The 18022-nt window shown below is 36.8% G+C and overlaps 2 protein-coding genes across 6 annotated transcripts in view; one reads left to right on the forward strand and one right to left on the reverse strand.

Annotated features, from left to right (window-relative positions):
- Positions 1–8638, forward strand: part of DCUN1D4 (defective in cullin neddylation 1 domain containing 4) — a 44834-nt gene extending 36196 nt beyond the window's left edge. For all 5 annotated transcript variants that reach the window (XM_057366783.1, XM_057366785.1, XM_057366787.1 and 2 more), the window contains 3 exons: positions 541–645; positions 1109–1211; positions 1324–8638. In XM_057366783.1, coding sequence (XP_057222766.1) covers positions 541–645; positions 1109–1211; positions 1324–1379 — 264 coding nt within the window. In that variant the 3' untranslated portion in view covers positions 1380–8638. The remainder of the gene's footprint in view (positions 1–540; positions 646–1108; positions 1212–1323) is intronic.
- Positions 8639–9385: 747 nt separating this feature from the next.
- On the reverse strand, positions 9386–17962 carry LRRC66 (leucine rich repeat containing 66). Its single transcript, XM_057366789.1, has 4 exons — positions 16718–17962; positions 14248–14417; positions 13403–13733; positions 9386–11980 (listed from the first exon to the last, which is right to left on the reverse strand). The coding sequence occupies exons 1-4, from the start codon at positions 17193–17195 to the stop codon at positions 9525–9527; spliced, it is 3435 nt and encodes a 1144-aa protein (XP_057222772.1). The 5' UTR covers positions 17196–17962; the 3' UTR covers positions 9386–9524.
- Positions 17963–18022: the final 60 nt, after the last annotated feature.

Genomic DNA, 18022 nt, shown 5'->3' on the forward strand with positions numbered 1-18022 from the left:
TTCTTTGTGCTCATTTAATAATATAATCTGAGTTTCATGTAATCAGTTGGAAAAATAAGAAAGATCCTCTTGGTTCACTCTTGCATAGTTGAGGAGCTGCCAAGTAGTGGTAACTGTTAGTCCCTGTAGCTGTAATGGTACGGCAGAAAATGGGTACAGCACTGCAGTTCTAAGAGCTATGGCTGTGCAGAGTACGTGCAAACGTGGCTGTGGATCTGATGACCGTTGTGTCCTAGGGAGGGCTGAAGTCACAAACGACCTTATGCCTCATCTGCCTTAACAGGGATGGCTTTTTGGGAACATCTATGGAAAACAGCATCTCCATGTAACAASTCATTACCCTCAAGGAAGGAAATTTTACTGGGAAGTTGTGTTTTATTAAAAAACACTRTTAGTAAAAAAACACTGTTAGTTAAAAAACACTTTTATTAAAAAACATTGCTATATATTATTTATTTGTTAATTTATTTTGTGCATGGGGATGGGAAGTGAAGAATCCTGAAATTTTGCTTTTTTTCCCTTTTTGATCTTTTCATGCAGGAAAAGGACCAGCGCAGCCTAGATATCAATACTGCCAAGTGTATGTTGGGCCTTCTTTTAGGAAAAGCATGGTCCCTTTTTCCAGTATTTCACCAGTTTCTAGAGGTATGGAATTGGAAACAAAATGACAGGGTTTTTTTTTTTTTTTTAATCTGTCTTCACTTATACTTTTAACTGGAGGTAGAATCAAGAGCTAAGTATTCTGTGTTCTGATTTAGGATATAATAAACACCAAAGCAGCACATGCAATTAGTTACCTTTTCTTTCTTACTTTTTCCCAAATTTCAGTGCTGTTAAGGTTTGTGCAATGCAGAACAAAGTATGTAATGTTACTTATTTGCTTTTAGACTTTATATTATTGCTGTATGTTTGCCCGCTAAAAGATGGCTTAATCAGAAACRTGATTCAGTACTAGTTTGAATGCTTGCTAGTTTAATTCGTTTTAGTTTTAGATAGCAGACAGATTAAAATAATAATGCATCAAAAAGTTTAAATTTTCTGTAAGAAAATCTGAGTTTGAGACAGTTGAAAATATGTTTTAGTAATTTCTGTTTCTTGCCTCAACCAGCAATCAAAATACAAAGTTATCAATAAGGACCAATGGTGTAATGTTCTTGAATTCAGCAGAACAATTAACCTTGACCTCAGCAACTATGATGAAGATGGAGCCTGTAAGTACTACCATGTGTTGATGTTTTAAAATAAATTTTGTTTCTCTGAGCTTAATAATTTAGTGTCCCTTTACAAAATTTTGTAAAACACAGTTATTTGATCTCTCTACAGGGCCAGTGTTGTTGGATGAGTTTGTGGAATGGTATAAAGGAAAACAGATGACATAGGAGTTTAACTATGCACAGCCACTCAAGAGTCACTGTTACCACAGTTAYGTCAACCATTAGCCATAAACTGCTATTTGTATCAAAGTGCATGCTGCTTTTCTTGCACTGCATCCCTTTGGCAGGGAACTTTTGATGTTTGCTATTTAACAAGCTAGCTATGCTTGCTGTTTAGCATTGTTCTCTTTGAAGGCTGCTTTGCATTTTGTATTTCCACTATGAATTGGTGAACTTGCCAGAGTCTTCACTGTGATTATGTGTATATTGCTGTCTAAATTTTGTATATGTGTATAAAAAAGGCTTCACCTAGGGATTATTTCTGCAGAAATGTATTGTAAAAATAATTTTGTGGCATATTTCTAATCATCACTTACATGTCTGTTGAAACTTTACTTTTGTTTTTCATTTGGTCTCAAATGTAAAATTTCAGCCTTCCTGGACATAGTTATGTGAAGAACTGGTGTCAGTTTCATTGTTCCTATTTGAGATGCCAATTTCTGAGGAGAGATGCTGTGACTTCCTTCATCAGAATTTGCCAAACRTGACCTAATGCTTTATAGGAATGAAACATTGGTGTCTTGAAAAAAAATATATATATATGTATAAAAATATTAAAACACTGTAATAGTTGTACATGCCACAGATTATTTCCATTTGAAGAAAAAAGTACTGACTTTTTAATGTTAAAACTGCAGTAGTCATTACAGGTACAAATGGATAAATTAAAGTACCTTTTAAAAATGGGTTTTAGACTTTTGTAAATTGCCTTTGGCATACTCCTTTTAATTTTTGGTGTACCAAGAGTGTTTGGTCTATGTTGTGATCTAGCGACCCAATGACATTGAAAGTTCTAGCTGAAATTGGTGGTTTGGGGAATAAGGCATGTTCACTCCTAGCAMATATGTAGTAAAATTTTTGGGGATTTTTTTTGTCTTTCCAAGGGCCTCCAGCTTTGTGTTTCTAACTATTTAAAAATATRATACTGGAAAAATATGATCTTGAATAGTCAAAACATTACTTTTTCTTTCCTGTTGGGGATTAAAGTTTCCTGGCAGAATGTCCATTGCAGGCAATGGGCATGTAAAACACCAGCATTAAATGACAGTACTTTTTAGTAGGGACCACTGCCTGTTKCACTCATTTCTTTATCTGTGTAAGATGGTTCAAGTGATTATTTTGGGAAAAACAAGTGAATGGAATAATGTTTAAGTTCTGTAATTTTGTCATRTTGTCTTTGCCTTACCCTTCTTTGTTAAGTAATGTTAGTGTTGATATTTATGAATAGGTCCTTGAAGTATCCGGTGCTATTAAACTTTGATCCCTAAGGATTTATTAAAATGTTATCRATTCATGGAGCATTTAGCAACAAAGGGCCAGTGGATGTTTTGGAATGACAGCATTAATTCTCTGTAGAAATATTTTTCAAGTTACTGGCAGTTTTGTTATTTCCCTAGAATGCAGTCCAGGAGAATGAGAGGAAAGCATTTATCTTGAAAGTGAAATTTTCATCTGTGCTGAAGGTTCTATCCTTGCCATCAAGTCAAGAGCAACTGTCATTGACTTGACTTCTTTCAGAATTAAGCCTAGTTTGGCAAAAGCACATTCGTTTGCTGCCCTGGACCAGGAGGTTGTAATTGTGGTGCTACAGGTGGTCAGTTGTGTTCTGATCTGTTTGTTGTTGTCGTTGGTTTTTGTTTTTCAAGCTCAGCTGCCAAAGACAAAAATTGTTTGTGTCTGTGTATATTTGTATATACATAAATATACAATATGTGTGCATATACAAGCCCTAGAATTTCATGATGCTAAGAAGAAAATACTACCTTTCCTTTGAAATAGCTACATTTTGATTTCCATGACACTAAACAGAAGTTAGTAGTGGTAAAATATACATAGTCAGTGCTTTCTCATGTACTAATACACATAACCTTAATTCTATGTTTGATGCCAGTTTGCACAAGAAATTGAGGGGAGTGTGATATTTAATGTTTACAATAAGCCTCTTAAGAAAACATACATTTTATTAAGACTTCCGATGTAAATGTGTATATTACAATAGTATTACTGTAATGAACTACCAGTAGAACTGCTGGTTTAGTTCTTAAAAGAATGAACTGAGAAGCAATATAACTTTTAACATTAGGCCAAATTGTGATTGCCAGGATTTTAAGTGAAATAGGTGTAATTGTTCTTAAAACATTAGATGTTAACTCTAGGAAACTGTTCAGCAAAAATTGGCATGAATCCTGCAAGAAATAGCATAAAARATTTTGTATGTCACAAATAACAGCTTCCAATAATGGAAGCAAGAGCCAAAGACACTTTCAGTCTATTACTGTTACAGGTATAGCTTTCATATAACAGGGTTGACAGAAATCTGTTTAGTTCAGCCAGGTGYTGGCAGTTTTTCTGTTCTTCAGAAACAAAATTTAATTAAAAACAAAGAAAACAGGGGAAAAGTAACCTCAGAAAAAAAAAAAAACCTCACTGTGCAAGCGAACAAACTTTTTTTAAAATTTGGACAAAAATAATGGGGAGTGATGGAAAGGAAGAATGTGTTTGGAAATGAATTGGATGCTGCAAGTTTTTTCTTCCATTTGAAACAGGATGAATCTGTAGCTATCAGCAAGTTTATAAACATGCATCTTCATAAAGTAAACCACGGATTCAATTACAGCTAGTTGAGACAGCTTTACTGACATTTTTAGTGAACAAATGGACTCAAATGGGCTTGTGTGGCTTGATGAGCTTCCCTGTGCTATCCATCCTGCTGGTTTTGCAGGTTTTATATCCTACAGGTTTTTTTATGTGTGCTGATTAGCAGAAGATTCTAACACTGCCTGCTYCTCTATATTGGAGAAATTTTTAATAGTTATGGAAACTTAACTCAGTTAATCTTGTATTTAGTACAAGTATGGCATTTGCTTTTTTGTTTATTTTGCCAACAAACAGCTGATGTAAACGGTTTTTTTGATTGTGGGCTTTCTTCCCTCTGCCCCGCTTTTTGAAAAGTAATGTACAGAATATGGTGATTTCTGGGACAAGACACTGAGAGGTCAGCTGTGGGTCTTGTGCTAATACTTCTGGTTTACTATTACTGAACTGTTAAAAGAAACTTGATAATCAATGTACAGTTAATTTTTGGTATTTGGGAGACGTAAATTGAAAAGACAGTGAAAGGAAAACAGTATCCAGAGACTATAGCAGTTGACATTATTTGATAGATGACAAACATTTGGCGCTCCTTGGACTTAATAATCCTAAGAATATTTTTCAGCCTAAATGATTATATTAATATTAGTAATCAAAGCATTCATTGAATTAAATTTCCTTCTAAAGCTATGTGATATTAAGTATTTAAAATATTAATATAATTGTGTATTACTGTTGGTTTTTTTACTTTTTATCTTTTCCAAGGAAAGCAAGCTGAAGAGCATGGAATTCAYTGAAATTGTTTATGGACTTGAATTTTCAGTTAAAACCTCTTCAAGGTTGTCTTGRAGCTACTATAAATATTGGGTTATCTTTGTGTAGCCATTTCTAATACTGTAGAGGCTTTTCCCATTTTACGATGAACATATGCATTTTATTTAATCACAAATGTGCTCACACAATCAAGTTAATTACAGTTTATTGCTATTTGGTTAATGATCCCAAGTTACTCTTTTGAGGGACAAGAAATGGACAGTGGTATTAAGGTTATCCCAGATYTCTGTTGACCCTTGGTCACAAGTCTAACAAATTGTTTGATAATCTTGGAATTCATGTAGACAGTTTTAAAGGTTAGCTTGTGCCCTGGTTTTAATTATAGCTGCTAACATACCTCTTTCTATGCCTTATATTTTGTCTTTTCATATTGTTGTAAAAGTGTCTAGAATCCATCCACAAACTGTAGTTTGTTTCCTGTAGTTGAGACCAAAATTCAGATTTTTTTGTTGTTTCTATTTTTTAATTCCTCACCTGCTCCCCCACGGTGTGTGTGCATGTGTACGTGTGTCAAAATAGCACCTACTGACACTTGTTGCACGAACAGCAGTTAATCTGTGACTGTGAATGGTTTATGTCTTAGTTATTTGGATGTTACATAAGTAAGGTGTGCTGAACTCCTGTGAGTTACAATATGATGAAAATACTCTTATGCCACCTAACATGAGTTAATCCGATTGATTTTTAGGTCTTTTGATGGTGTYGATGTAAAATAGCATCTCACAAATAAACACAGTATTTGTGTTGGTTTCAGCAACTGACTTCAGATTTTTCTGTGATTCATGCTTTGGAAATTCTCATATCTGAACATTCATCAGCAGGAAACCTTTATAGTATTAGCAGAGAACTTGTGTGTAGGATCTTGTCACCCTTGTTTCTAATAGTAGAGCAAATCRGTATTTGAAACTGTTGGGAAAAGGTAGGTGCTTCAAAAAGGTTGTTTGAAATGGAGTTTATGAGTGTAAAACAGTACTGAAATACAGACATTTTCTACAGTAAGTCAATTTGAGCACAAATGTCTCAAGATAAATTTTTTCAGAAGCATAATCATTATCCACTCATTTTGGTCYAGCCTTGTGACCCGCAAGGTCCTCATAGAAAAGCTTTTGATGTATGGACTGGATGAGCAGATAGGTGGACTGAAAATAGAAAATTGTAGAACCCAGAGAGTGGTGGTGTGCAGAGCAAAGTTTATTTGGAGACCAGTAACTAGTTCTGTACCCCCAGTGTCAGAGCTGCATCCAATCCTGTTCAACATCTTCACTAATGACCTGGATGATGGGGCAGTCTGCTGATGACACAGAGCTGGAAGTAAAGATGATAAGCCAGAGGATCATGCTGCCATCCAAAGGGACCCCAACAAGCTTGAAAAATGGGCTGGCAGGAACTTGAGCTTCAGCCAGGGTTAAGTGCAAAGTCATGCAACCCCTGCACCAGTATACACTGAGGGCCACCCAGCTGGAAARGCAGCTTGGCAGAAAAGGGACTGGGGGTCCTAGTGGGCACTGAGAAGGAAATGAGCCAGCAACAAGTCCTTGCTGTGAAGAAGGTGAGTGGTATCCTGGTCTGTTTTAAACAAAGTATTGCCAGCAGACTGAGTGGCTTATTCCCTCCRCTCAGTACTGAGTCCACACCTGAGCACAGTGTCCACGTCTGGGCTTCCCAGTACCAGGGACACTATGACATAGTGGAGGGGGTCCAGTAAAGGGCCATGAAGATAATGAAGGCATGGGAGCTTCTCTCCTATGAGGAAATGCTCATAGGATGCACATCTGTTTAGACTGGAGAAGAGCCAATGCTTTTGGAATTCTTACTACAGTATTTAAGTATCTGAAGGGAGGGTGTGAAGAAGAAAAGACTCTCCAGGCAGTGCCCAGTGACAGGACTAGAGGCAGTGCTCATAAACTGAARCATAGGAGGCTCCATCTGGATATCAGGAACTGTTCTCTTTTACTGTGTATGTGGCCATGCACTGTTACGTTGTCTATCCTCAGAGATGCTGAAAAGCCATCTGAACATGGTCCTGGGCAAATGGCTCTAAGTGCCCCTGCTTGATCAGGATCATTGGACTAGGTGACCTCCAGATATTGCTTATTTATTGCAATAATTGCTATATTTAACCTTGACTTTAAAATATTACTTGAAAATATTTATATTGCAAGTAGAATAATGTAATGTTGAACCAATCCTGAAGAATTCTTTTATTGCATTCATGTTTCTGATAAAGGCTGGGATTGGCTTTGCCAATTCTCAGCAAGTAGGTTGTTGCTTGTATTTATGAGAGTGGGTGAGTCACAGTCTTCTCTACCATGAAAAACTTTATACTACTGTCAAAAAAATTTCTCATGTTGGTTATGTGTAGGTTAAATGTGCATGTCTTCCCCTTATATTTCCAGCACAATTTTCAGCATTCTCAGGAAAGACTGAAATGCTTTGTACCTACAGCAAATAAGTTGTTAATTATCAAACTGTCATAAGTATGTGTTTGAAAACAAGAGTTTGGTTTCATTCTGACTACTCTATTTGAAATTTCTGATGTGCTTTTAAAACTTCAGTATTTTTTCCTGTTCCGTTTCACTGTATGAAGGATTCTGTGTCCTGTCAATTGTGAAGCTCAGCATGCCATTGCCCTGTGAGAAGGATGTGTCCAGACTATTGCCAGCATCCTCCTAGCTGACTCCTCATGCTTCATTTACAAGTTCATACAGTATACGCTCAGGCAGCTTTTTATCAAGCTTTTTCTGTGTCTTTGATTACCTGCAGTCAACTGGGATAATAACAGCAACTGGCTTTCTGTTAGTATAGGTATCCTAGAAAATTCTCAGTGGCCAAATAAGCTGAATTAAGTTTTCAGTGTGAACAAGGTACAGTTGATGAAATGTGAAGAAAAGTGAGGATGCAATCTTGGGGTCAGTGTGTGTGGACAGATCTGCATACACGTGGGCATGGTAACATGGGGTGGRTAAAGAGGAGCAGAGTATGATGAGTACTGTGTAGAAGTCACAGAAAATACAAAGGTTTTGTATTACAGAGCTGTTGCTACAGGAATGAAAAACTAATATGAAGAAGTAGCTGAGTGGATTTGAATGAAAAAATGATAAGAGGGGAGAGATGAGTAGCAGAGGACAGTGGCCAGATTAGGCAGAAATATGAAGGTAAGTTTGAGATGAACCATAAACAATATTTTGATAGTAGAATGAATACGTTGCTGCGTATAAAATCCTTTGATAAAGGAACGAATTTACTTTGTGTGACRAAGTGACTTTATAGCATGAAGAGGGTCTTGGAAATCTTGCAGATTCTCACGAGTAGTGTACGCTCCTCATTGCCACTGCAGCATTCTCATGGTCAGAAAAAAAGATGAGAAAATAATTTTCCAGTATATGTTCTGAAATCCTGTTGGACTATTGCACAATGAAATGGCAAAACATTTCAGTATATGAGAAACCAATAGAGTACTCAAATGTTTTTTTTTTTTTTCCCATGATTCACAAAATTGCCTTGCTTATATAGTTAGATTTCTTAACATACTGCATCTGCTACAGCCAAAAGGTGACAGGCCTTGGTGAGGTGTCAACAGTGTTTGAAGACTCAGATACCAAAAAGAGCAAGGAAGTGCTTTTTTCAGGCGTTGCATTTTRAAGTTTTTTTTGGCCACAAAGAACTTGTGTGGATAATGAACTTTGCTGGAAGCTGGCAGTAGCTCTTTGTTCTTAGTTTTTTCTTTAAAGGTATTTTCAATGATGTAGTGTGCCATTAGACTTGCTCCTCATGTGATAGAATTCTGTTCCTTCTGTTCGGAGTTTTTAGGAGCTAATTTTGTCTTCATGAGTTACCCCTGAGTTGTAGCCAGCTTCCTGCATTTTCCCTGAACTGGGTCTGCTCCCCTTCATGATGACATTTCCCTCCCAGGACTGCATCAGTGGTACTGAGTCTGTTGGGAAGGGCCTTGGGCTGTATCCAGAGGTAATTTTACCTTACATTAGCTGTCTTTGGGCTGCTGGTGTTCTAAAATAGCAGTTTTGAACTGCTCTTGATTTTCCCCTCTTAAGAAAATTCTGAAGTGGRTATAGCATCCTTTCTCTTTTTTAAAATTACCCTGCCTGTGTCATCACATCTGCACACTATAGGTGATGTCCCATCATACCTACAACTGGTGTTTCCTCAAGAATTGAATTCTGTTCTGTTTCTTTGAGAAAGGAGCTATTCTTTCTCTCTCTAGCCAAGTTAAAAAGTGGTTTTTTAAATGTAATTGAATACTGCTTGGACTTTATTTACTTTTGCAAAACTGGGAATTCAGAGACAATCCACAAATCTAGCTCAAAAAGCAGAAAACAGATGTACTATTTCACTGTATAGGGGTGAGTCCCATAAGAAAACACAATCATAGTTACAATGTAAATTTCAGTGTTACATTTATTTTAGACACAAAACAAGTGCACATCTGAAACAAATTCCAAGTGAAATAATAAATTAGTATCAACTACCAATAATGAGAAACTAAATATTAATACTCTGGAGTAGCTTTTATAAAATCTGTTACTGTTTTTTTTTTTTTTTTTACAAGTACCCTTCTAAACAGAGGTCATTTCGCTCTGAAAATCATTTTTTCACCTGCTGYAATGAAATGAACAATCGGGGAGCTTAGTATTACCATTTAGTGTTTTAACTATTGAAGTTTGTTCTCCTGCTTTGCAAAATATTAGCAAATCCATCAAATGCTCTTTTCTTCTTAATAAAAAACTGCTCCTGTCCTAAATTTGTCTGACTTTCTTGACTGAGATTTTCACTGGAATTTTGGAGATGTTCTACAGCTGTTGTAGAATGGTTCTCCAGTTCTGTCAAAGTAGTGTGATACACCATCTTGCTGGAATCAGTGCTTTCAGAGATTGTATTTCCTGTAGGCTTTTGTGGCAAGGAACATGAACTGTTTTGTGTGGTTTCACTGAAGAAACCTCGTGGGACTGAGAAGGAATATGCATCCTCATCACTCTGATCCAGTTGGAAGTGATAATCTGTTGTGAAATCTGACTCTGTTTTCCCAGAACTAAGAAGATGCAGCAGATCTGCTGTAAGATTACAAGACTGTGTTTCTTCRGGCAGACTGCACTTGCTGGCATCCTGTAATTCTGTGCATCCATCAGAATTTTTCTCATCAGAATCTCCTTTTATTTGATCTGCACAAGTCTGCTTCCCCTGTGGTAGCAAGTCATCTTGCTGTGTAATAAACATAAAAAGGTTTTCAGCTGTGTGTTCAGGCAGCAGTTGAAGAGATGATTCTTTGCTGGAATGCAGCAGTGATGTTCTTTTCACAACTTCATTCAAGCCAGTATCAATGGGAGCAAAAATAAARCCATTGTCCTCAGATGTACTCATGTTTTTTCTTAATGTAATGTCTGCTTCACCATGATTCTTTTCAGGGTTGTTCCTGGCTATGTGCTCATCTGTACTTCTCTCTGGTGCATTTTCTTTCTTTTCAGTGTGACTGAAGTTGAGGGAATGTTGTGGTTCATTGGGAAGCAGAGAAGGCTGCAGCTCAGCCTCTTCACAAATGTTCTCTGTGTCATACGTGGGAGAATGTTTTAACTTGAGTACTGTGTTACCCAAATCTGTACTTTCACCATGGAGAGAATCAGAAATAGAGTTTTGTACTGGTGACTCTGCATTAGTAAAATAATCAAATGTATTTGGAACTGCTTGACTTGAAGAACTAACTGTATCTGGGTCTRATGTGCTTACATGGCCACTGCATTTATCAGTGTAAGGGGATGYTGTTTCATGCATGGTGCTATCTGAGCCATAATTAATAGTGGTTTCAAAATAGGCACTGTTCCCATCTTCATTTTTCCCAATCTGCTGAAGTTCAGCAGTAACATCTGGGGACTCTGGCAATATCAAGAGCTTCTCAGTTCCACTGTTTATATTGGCGTCTTCCAGTGATGACTGACAGATGGGCAGGTTGTCACTAACATAAGGTTGTTCCAGTTCAGAGTCTGCTAAAGAACTACAGTCACTCATTGTGAATGGAGTTCCTTCAGCTGAAGAACTGTCACCAAATATATCGGCTGAAGCATCTTTTTCAGCTGAATGTATCCTTTTACARTCATGCTCTGTAAGGGGAGAGTTTTCTGTTTCATGGATGCTTAAATTTTCAATATCTGCATCTCYTCTGGAGCTACTAGGTGAAACAAAATCTCCAGCATCGCTAGGTCTGTTTTTGTTGCCATTTAGACCAAGTTGTTCTTCACAGATTTGACTTCCCTGCATAAATTTTGTAGTGTGCCTGGGTTCATTATGTGAAACAATACCTTTACTTTCTGGAGAAACTGATGTTGCCTTTGTGATGTCAGACTGCAGCAGACCAGAGTTGTTGCTTACTTGGCTGTTTGGTGTTAATTCAYTGCTGTTGTGGTAATGGACAGAAAATAGTCCATTATCATAAACATGTACGCTTTCATTATTGTCAGTACTAGTTTGGACTTCTGGTGTTTTCTTCATGTTGATCTCAGTATTGCTTTGTTTCTGGTACTCTGCTTCGGGATTTGGTGGATGTGCACCACTATCAGTGACATTTTCATACAAAGTAGAACTTTCTGTAGGAAAAATGTCTGTGTTTCTCAAAGAATTCTTACCACAAAATAACACATTACCCTGCATATTTGTTGGCTTGCTTGCAGAAGACTCTGTGCTCAAGGTTTCGTCTGAAAAAGCTTGATTACAATACGTATGTTCTGAACCTGAATTTTTATTCCTGTGCATGAGTCTCCACAGGTTCAYCAGGTAGGGTCTAGCGAAAGCACCCAAACAAAAAGCACAAACAAATGTAATGAGCACAGAGAGGGAGACAGCCAGTGCAAAATTTGGCTCTGTTTCTTTCTGTCTAAAACCAGTGTTAATGTCCTGGCCTTTTCTAACCAAAAATGCTGAAACTCCTTCTTTCACCTGTATATTGTAAATGAGATATTCCTCCTTTGTTGTATTAAAAAGACACAAATATAATCCTTCAGCAGTTTTCCCAGCATTGTRTATCACTAAATTATTCATTTTATCCAGTGTCATATGAGGAAGACTGTGATTTTTTGAAATTCTGCCTTCAGGTGTCCACCAAGAGACTCCATTACCTAAAATAAAAGAAAATACAAACTCAGTCTTTGTTAAAAGCATAGTATACTTGGTTTGCAAGTCCAGTTATGTCTCTAAGAACATACTCTGGACTATCTTTGATAATTTTAACAGTCTATTATAAACCCCATTTTCTTTTTATCTGTCCCAAGTCATTGTACATGGTATGAAGTCTGTAACACCATATTGCACACGCCTCCCTACCCCTCCTCCCAGTTAAAAATGGAACATGTGGGGTCTTAATAGCATTCTTCACAAGAAAAATTATATTGTGAGGGAGGAGGTCACTGATACCATTTAAGCATGTTCAGGGTTGTACTACRAACACCTGCTGATCTTCCTTGTGGAAGAGACATATCTGTAGCCAGCTGCTCTACAGCCTGGCCATGGTCACATGCAGATGTGGGATAAAACATCACCTCTTAACTGYCAGTATTTCAGCCACTGAGATTTTTCTGTGGTTACTGATTGGACTGCAGCAAAAGAAAAAAAAAAAACCCTCTGTAAATCAAGGATATTTGTACTGATTGAGCAGTTATTCCAAACTTGAGCTAGTATGGGCCATGGCTGGCTGTTGGCTTTTAACAGTTTGTTTCGAATTTTCAGCTTTTTCTTTGGATCYGCTTTAGTTCCCATTTGAGTTTTGGTGCAATTCAGTGTGTTAATTTTAATCCAAGATTCTTGGATTAAAAGACTTTTCTTGTAAATAGACAAAGCAGGTGACTTTTTCTGATAGGCCCAGCATATTTTCATTTGCGGATGATGTATTTATAGGGGAAAGCCTTATGACCTCCATGTACGATTAGTCCATTAGTTAAACCATTCTGCCTTACGGCACATGACAAATACTCCTTCTGCTCTTAGTTAGATCTTAGTTTTCCATCTCTRTGGTAAGTCTTAGCTCTAAAGGTTTTGTTGCTTAAACTTTCAGTGTTCTCTATTAATTGTAAATGTAAGTGAAGAGTGTGCTACAGTAGCTGTACCTTTTCAGAAGAAATAGAAATCTTTTCCCCTGCAACTAAACCTTTATTTTCTTTCTGAATAAAGAAAACTATCGTATCCTTCTCAGTTTTCTACATGTCCCAGAAGCACCAACTACCGCTATTTGGTCATTTGTTTCAGTCCGAAATGAACTGATACATTTGCAATGCATTAGTTACTGAAATTTGTTCGTGTATAATTTGACATTAATTATTTGTTTACTATAAGGAAGGAGATGAAGATTTTTTTGGGAAACATAACTTCAAAATATTCCAAGTGGAATAATACTTTTGAATGAAATATTTTTTGCACATTAAATTGTTATTCAGTCRTTTTTAAACAGTGTCTTGAGGAATCTACTTTTAAAACCAGATTTATTTGATCATTCTGCGTTCATTTGAATTTTAGCAGCATTTGGATGGAGTGCCTGATGTACATACCCCTTATGTTGTCCAAGTTACAGGTCAGCACTGATGTGTTTCCTGTTGGTATTGTAGCCCTTTTGAGCAAAACACCGTCCCTGCAGTTTAAATGGAAACTTGAAAGATACAGCTGAGGTTTCTGGGAGTTGTTGGCAGATTTATTGTATGAAAGGCTCCATTTTCTCTCCGTGGAGTCAAAAAGAAAATGAAATAAATGTTTAAAAGCATTTAGCCTGCAGTTAAATATCCAGGCATTCTTTGACAAATATACTTCYAACTGAAAAAAGTTCAAACTGATAATTATCTGTGGTAGAGGGATTGTCAGTGCATTTTCACGGAGATCCACGACCTATTTGGAAATAATTCAGAATTAATTTGATGAGGCTTACAATGGAATCCTTATTGCAACATCTTAAAACAGTGTTTAAGTATACAAACTTCTGTAGTTATACAAACAATACATGGGTTTAGGATTTCAATAATGTTCTAAGCTTTTTAATGTACATGAAACATTGAAATTGTGGTAYGTTTAGAATTCTCCCATTGTAGACTTACCTCTGTGTGGACAGGGAGCTGCAGGGCTCTTGCCATGGAAGGGATGGGGATAGAAAGGGATGTGTGTTTAAGGCAGTAATGGATTGGTTTGTGGCATAGGCAAATTCTGAATTTATGGTTATAGCTTGTACATTTCAGCATGTGTGCTTTTCTACATATAAAAAGCAAATATATAAAAATATTATTTTCACCATTTGCTCTAGTTTTTATAGTTGTATACTAATATTATAATCAAAGCGTTGTAATAATGGTGAATAGTTGGTAATTAAATCTTTAATGATGATTAACATAAAATATTGCTTTACAACCTGTAATTTATTGAGATGTCTGAAGGCATCTGGATGAATTTTAGTTATCTTGTTGTTTCGTAGGTCAATATCCTTCAGCTGTGAACAGTTTTGAAAATCCTTTGAGTCAATCTGTTGTATGGCATTGGATGACATATGGACAGTTTGTAAAGATTGCAGGAAGCCTAGTCCTAGGAAGAAAAAAAAAACTATTTTACATTTAATATTCTTGTTTCCCCAGTTGTATCAAGTGTCTGTAAAATTCTTTGCAACAAAATTCTTTCCATTCCTCTCTATTGCAATGAGTGGCTGCAGCCTTTGTGTTATTATGCCTTCCCTAGTCAGGGGTTGTCCCATTCTAAAAGTTGCATAGCATCAACAGCTGGCACACTAAAACATTCACAGGCGATGAATATCTTAAAAATTGACACTTCCACAAAAGCACTAACATTTCTTTGTGCTGTCAAAAATATTCTGTGATCTCTGTACTTTGAGCAAGCTTCTTTGGAGAACTGGAGGTTGGAAAGGAGTGTGAAAAAGATGGAATAAACTGAGCTTACAAGGTTCAAATGTAAGAATTTTAAGTAAAATGGAGATGTAAAAAGTGATATAGTATCTCCTATCCATTGCCATRCACAGTTTCATGGGAGTTTTTCATATGTGGAATGAATTTGAACTATTCATAGGATGTAAAACTGAATGAAAACAAAAACATGCCTGTCTGCCAGTGAATTCTGAAGCATGACAGTATATTCTTCAGAGTATCCTAGTTACAGTAACATGCACCTTGCATAAGGAATACTCGACTTCTGGAGACACCTCATTTTTCTGAGGTGCTGTCTAGGCAGCCCCTGAAGCCCCAGCCTACAAGTTCCAGTGGGAAGGCAGGCACTTGGACACTCAGCATCACCACTGATGGTGGTGATCAGCTCAACACCACAATGTCACTCTGGAGTGATTTTTGATTCTACAGCATTGTTAAGAAGCTACTAGTTCTTAAAACTTTTGCCCTTGATGTCATCTTTTTCACCATAAGCCTCTTTTCTCAGCTAGCAGTTCTGTTTGCTGAGTAATTGATCTTTGGATTTATTGTGAAAAAGAGGGAATAATTCATTCCTGCTGTAAAACTAGAGGTAGGTGATAGGAAAGGCATTCCAGAGGTTCGGGCAGTTCATAAATTCCTCAGTGTACCTGCATGCAGATTTGTACTGTGGATATTTCTCTGAATCTAAGCTTGTGCCAAAAATATTCACTGGTATGGCAGCGGTGGACAGCAGCCTGACTCCTTGGGCGGTGGCTGGAGAAGGGTTTCTCTGTGGGAAACCCCTGCTTTAGAACGGCAGTTTGTGTTTTCTAACCRGAGCTTAAACCCCAGAATTTTAGTGAAGTATTTTGGACAACAAAAATAAGGTTCTGAACATGTATTTAAATGAATATAGGATTTAAGTATAACTTGAAGTATAGTGGTCCTGTGCACAGTAATTTTAACTTTAACATCTGAAAATTGAGTCTCTTACAGAAGAGGATTGATCTGTCTGACCCTCTAAGGCATCCTATAATGGGCAGTSATATTTATCTATCAAAACTAATCAAATCTTCAATATATTTTATAATGTAAGCTTTTCTATACTGTCTATACAGATACCTTGCAGACACTACAAAGTCATTACATGAAATTGCTTTCCTGCATGCAAGAGAATTATTTAATATCATAAAAGGGGAAAAAGAGAACTTTCATGACCCCGTGAGGAGGCAAATATATAGATTATTTTTGTCTGACTTTGTTCTCCCACTTTCAAACTAATGAATCTGATGGAGATGAGTAAATTCAACATACTGTATAGTGTGCCGCATTGCTCATACGGCAGTTTCTGCTTAATTTAAACAGTTTGCCCACTGTGAATCATCCCTGGAATAAAGGCTAAGGGGCCCAGCACAGTTCAGTGATCAGCAAAACCTTTATCAAAGTCTCTCAAAACTATACAGCCCTCTCCTGTAACACCAAGGTGTCATTGCAGTTGAGTATTAAATAGCACTGAGCAAAATTGTTTAGACTGAACAAAATATATTTTCCAGTCTTTGTGAAATACTGAAATTGCAGCAAGTTTTGAGTGTTGACTTTCTTCTGAAGGATAGCATTCATGATCTATAATTTTTTTGACCTTAAGGTTCACAAGTGGATAAGCCTCATTCCCCTTCTCTATACAAAAAGCAAGAATACTGTTTGGGTTCTTAGAGGATAAATTTGGTTATATTTGACTGATTTTAAGGCAGYACGGTTGCTAAGACTGTATAAAGAAAACCCTTTAACAAGGTAAACTGAAACAACTAATTTACTTCTGCTTCTGTATTTGCAGGTGGAACTTACCCTCACCTTAAGTATAATAAAATGAGAAAGTCACATTCTAGATTCAATAAGATGTATGAATTATATCCAAAACCAACTTACCCCTTGGGAGTCAAGTCCTTAAAAGATTTTTGAAATGCTTACCTCTTGGAACTGTATTAAGATTATTTCTTTCAATTGACAATACTTTCAAAGCGGGCAGGAGATGATCAACAGTTCTGTATATTTTACCCATGTCCAGTGTGAGGGTGTGGATGGCATTATCACTGAGGTTGAGAGTTTCTAAATTGCGTAAATCTGTACAAGTAGTTAAGGTAAGTTCAGAAATCAGGTTGTTACTGAGGTTCAGGTGTTTCAGCATCCATTCTTCGTTTCTTCCATCAGAGCACGGAAAAGTTTTAATATTATTGTAACTAAAATCAGCTGTTACTGCTATTTGTGATATATCTTCTGGAATAGTAGCTAYTCTGGTAAAAGAGCAATTCAGTAAGAACAGCCCATCCCACCGGCACTCTGAATGGTGATGTGTAGCAGGAAGAATCCACCGTGACTTCGTTCCCACAGATCCAGGAAGATTAAAGTAAAGGACCATAGCAATGATGTGCAAGTGAAGGTTATCCATAGTATCTATGTGTAAAATGTARAATTAAGGTTAATTAAGTTCAGCACAGAAAGAATTAAATAGAAAGTGAAAATAGTTTGACATTTAAAAAAATCAACACCAAATAACCACAACATGACCAACATTCTGCCTTAACCATTCAGTTTTGGAGTCTTATTTTTCAAGAGGAACATTCATAAACTAGTAACCTCCCCCCTCCCTCCATCTATCCCCCAAAAAAATTAGAACCTTTTTTTCCTTTTCCAGCCCTTTGGTTGAGAAACACAACTTCTTGGGAGCTTGAGATCTAACAACARTGGAGACTTTTGAACTCTGCTTCAGCTATTGCACACAATTACACTGAGCAAAGTCCACCACATACAATCCATGACAAACAGGTGTGGAACAATTTTCATACTTAGAGTTAATAAAATACCAGTTTCCCTATCAATAACAACAGTGTATTGTTAATGAAAAACTGTATTCTCACAAATAACACTGCTGAACTGCAGATGCATCTTAGAATTTATTGTTTGAATTCAATTGTCTTTTCACCCATTGGAACAACCACATTTATAGCTGGTGAGAACTCTTCACATGCAAATTGTTTCAGTGTACCCAGTATGGCATTTTACAGAGGCATGTAAAATGTCCTTTATACACACAGAATCTTAAGTGTATTTGTGGGACTGAAATAAATMGTGTCCCACTCAATGTTTTAAATACATACAGAAAAATGTACCTTAGGCAGAAGATAAACAAGTAGTAAATGCTCAACAGAAGGCCTGTGTGGTGGAAATGTTTCTCTAACTGTGTAATACAAATATAAAATACATTAACAATACACA

Source organism: Malurus melanocephalus, unplaced genomic scaffold (genome assembly GCF_030028575.1).
Source record: "Malurus melanocephalus ecotype Western Australia unplaced genomic scaffold, MMel_1.1 scaffold_71, whole genome shotgun sequence".
NCBI classification, from domain to species: Eukaryota; Metazoa; Chordata; class Aves; order Passeriformes; family Maluridae; genus Malurus; species Malurus melanocephalus.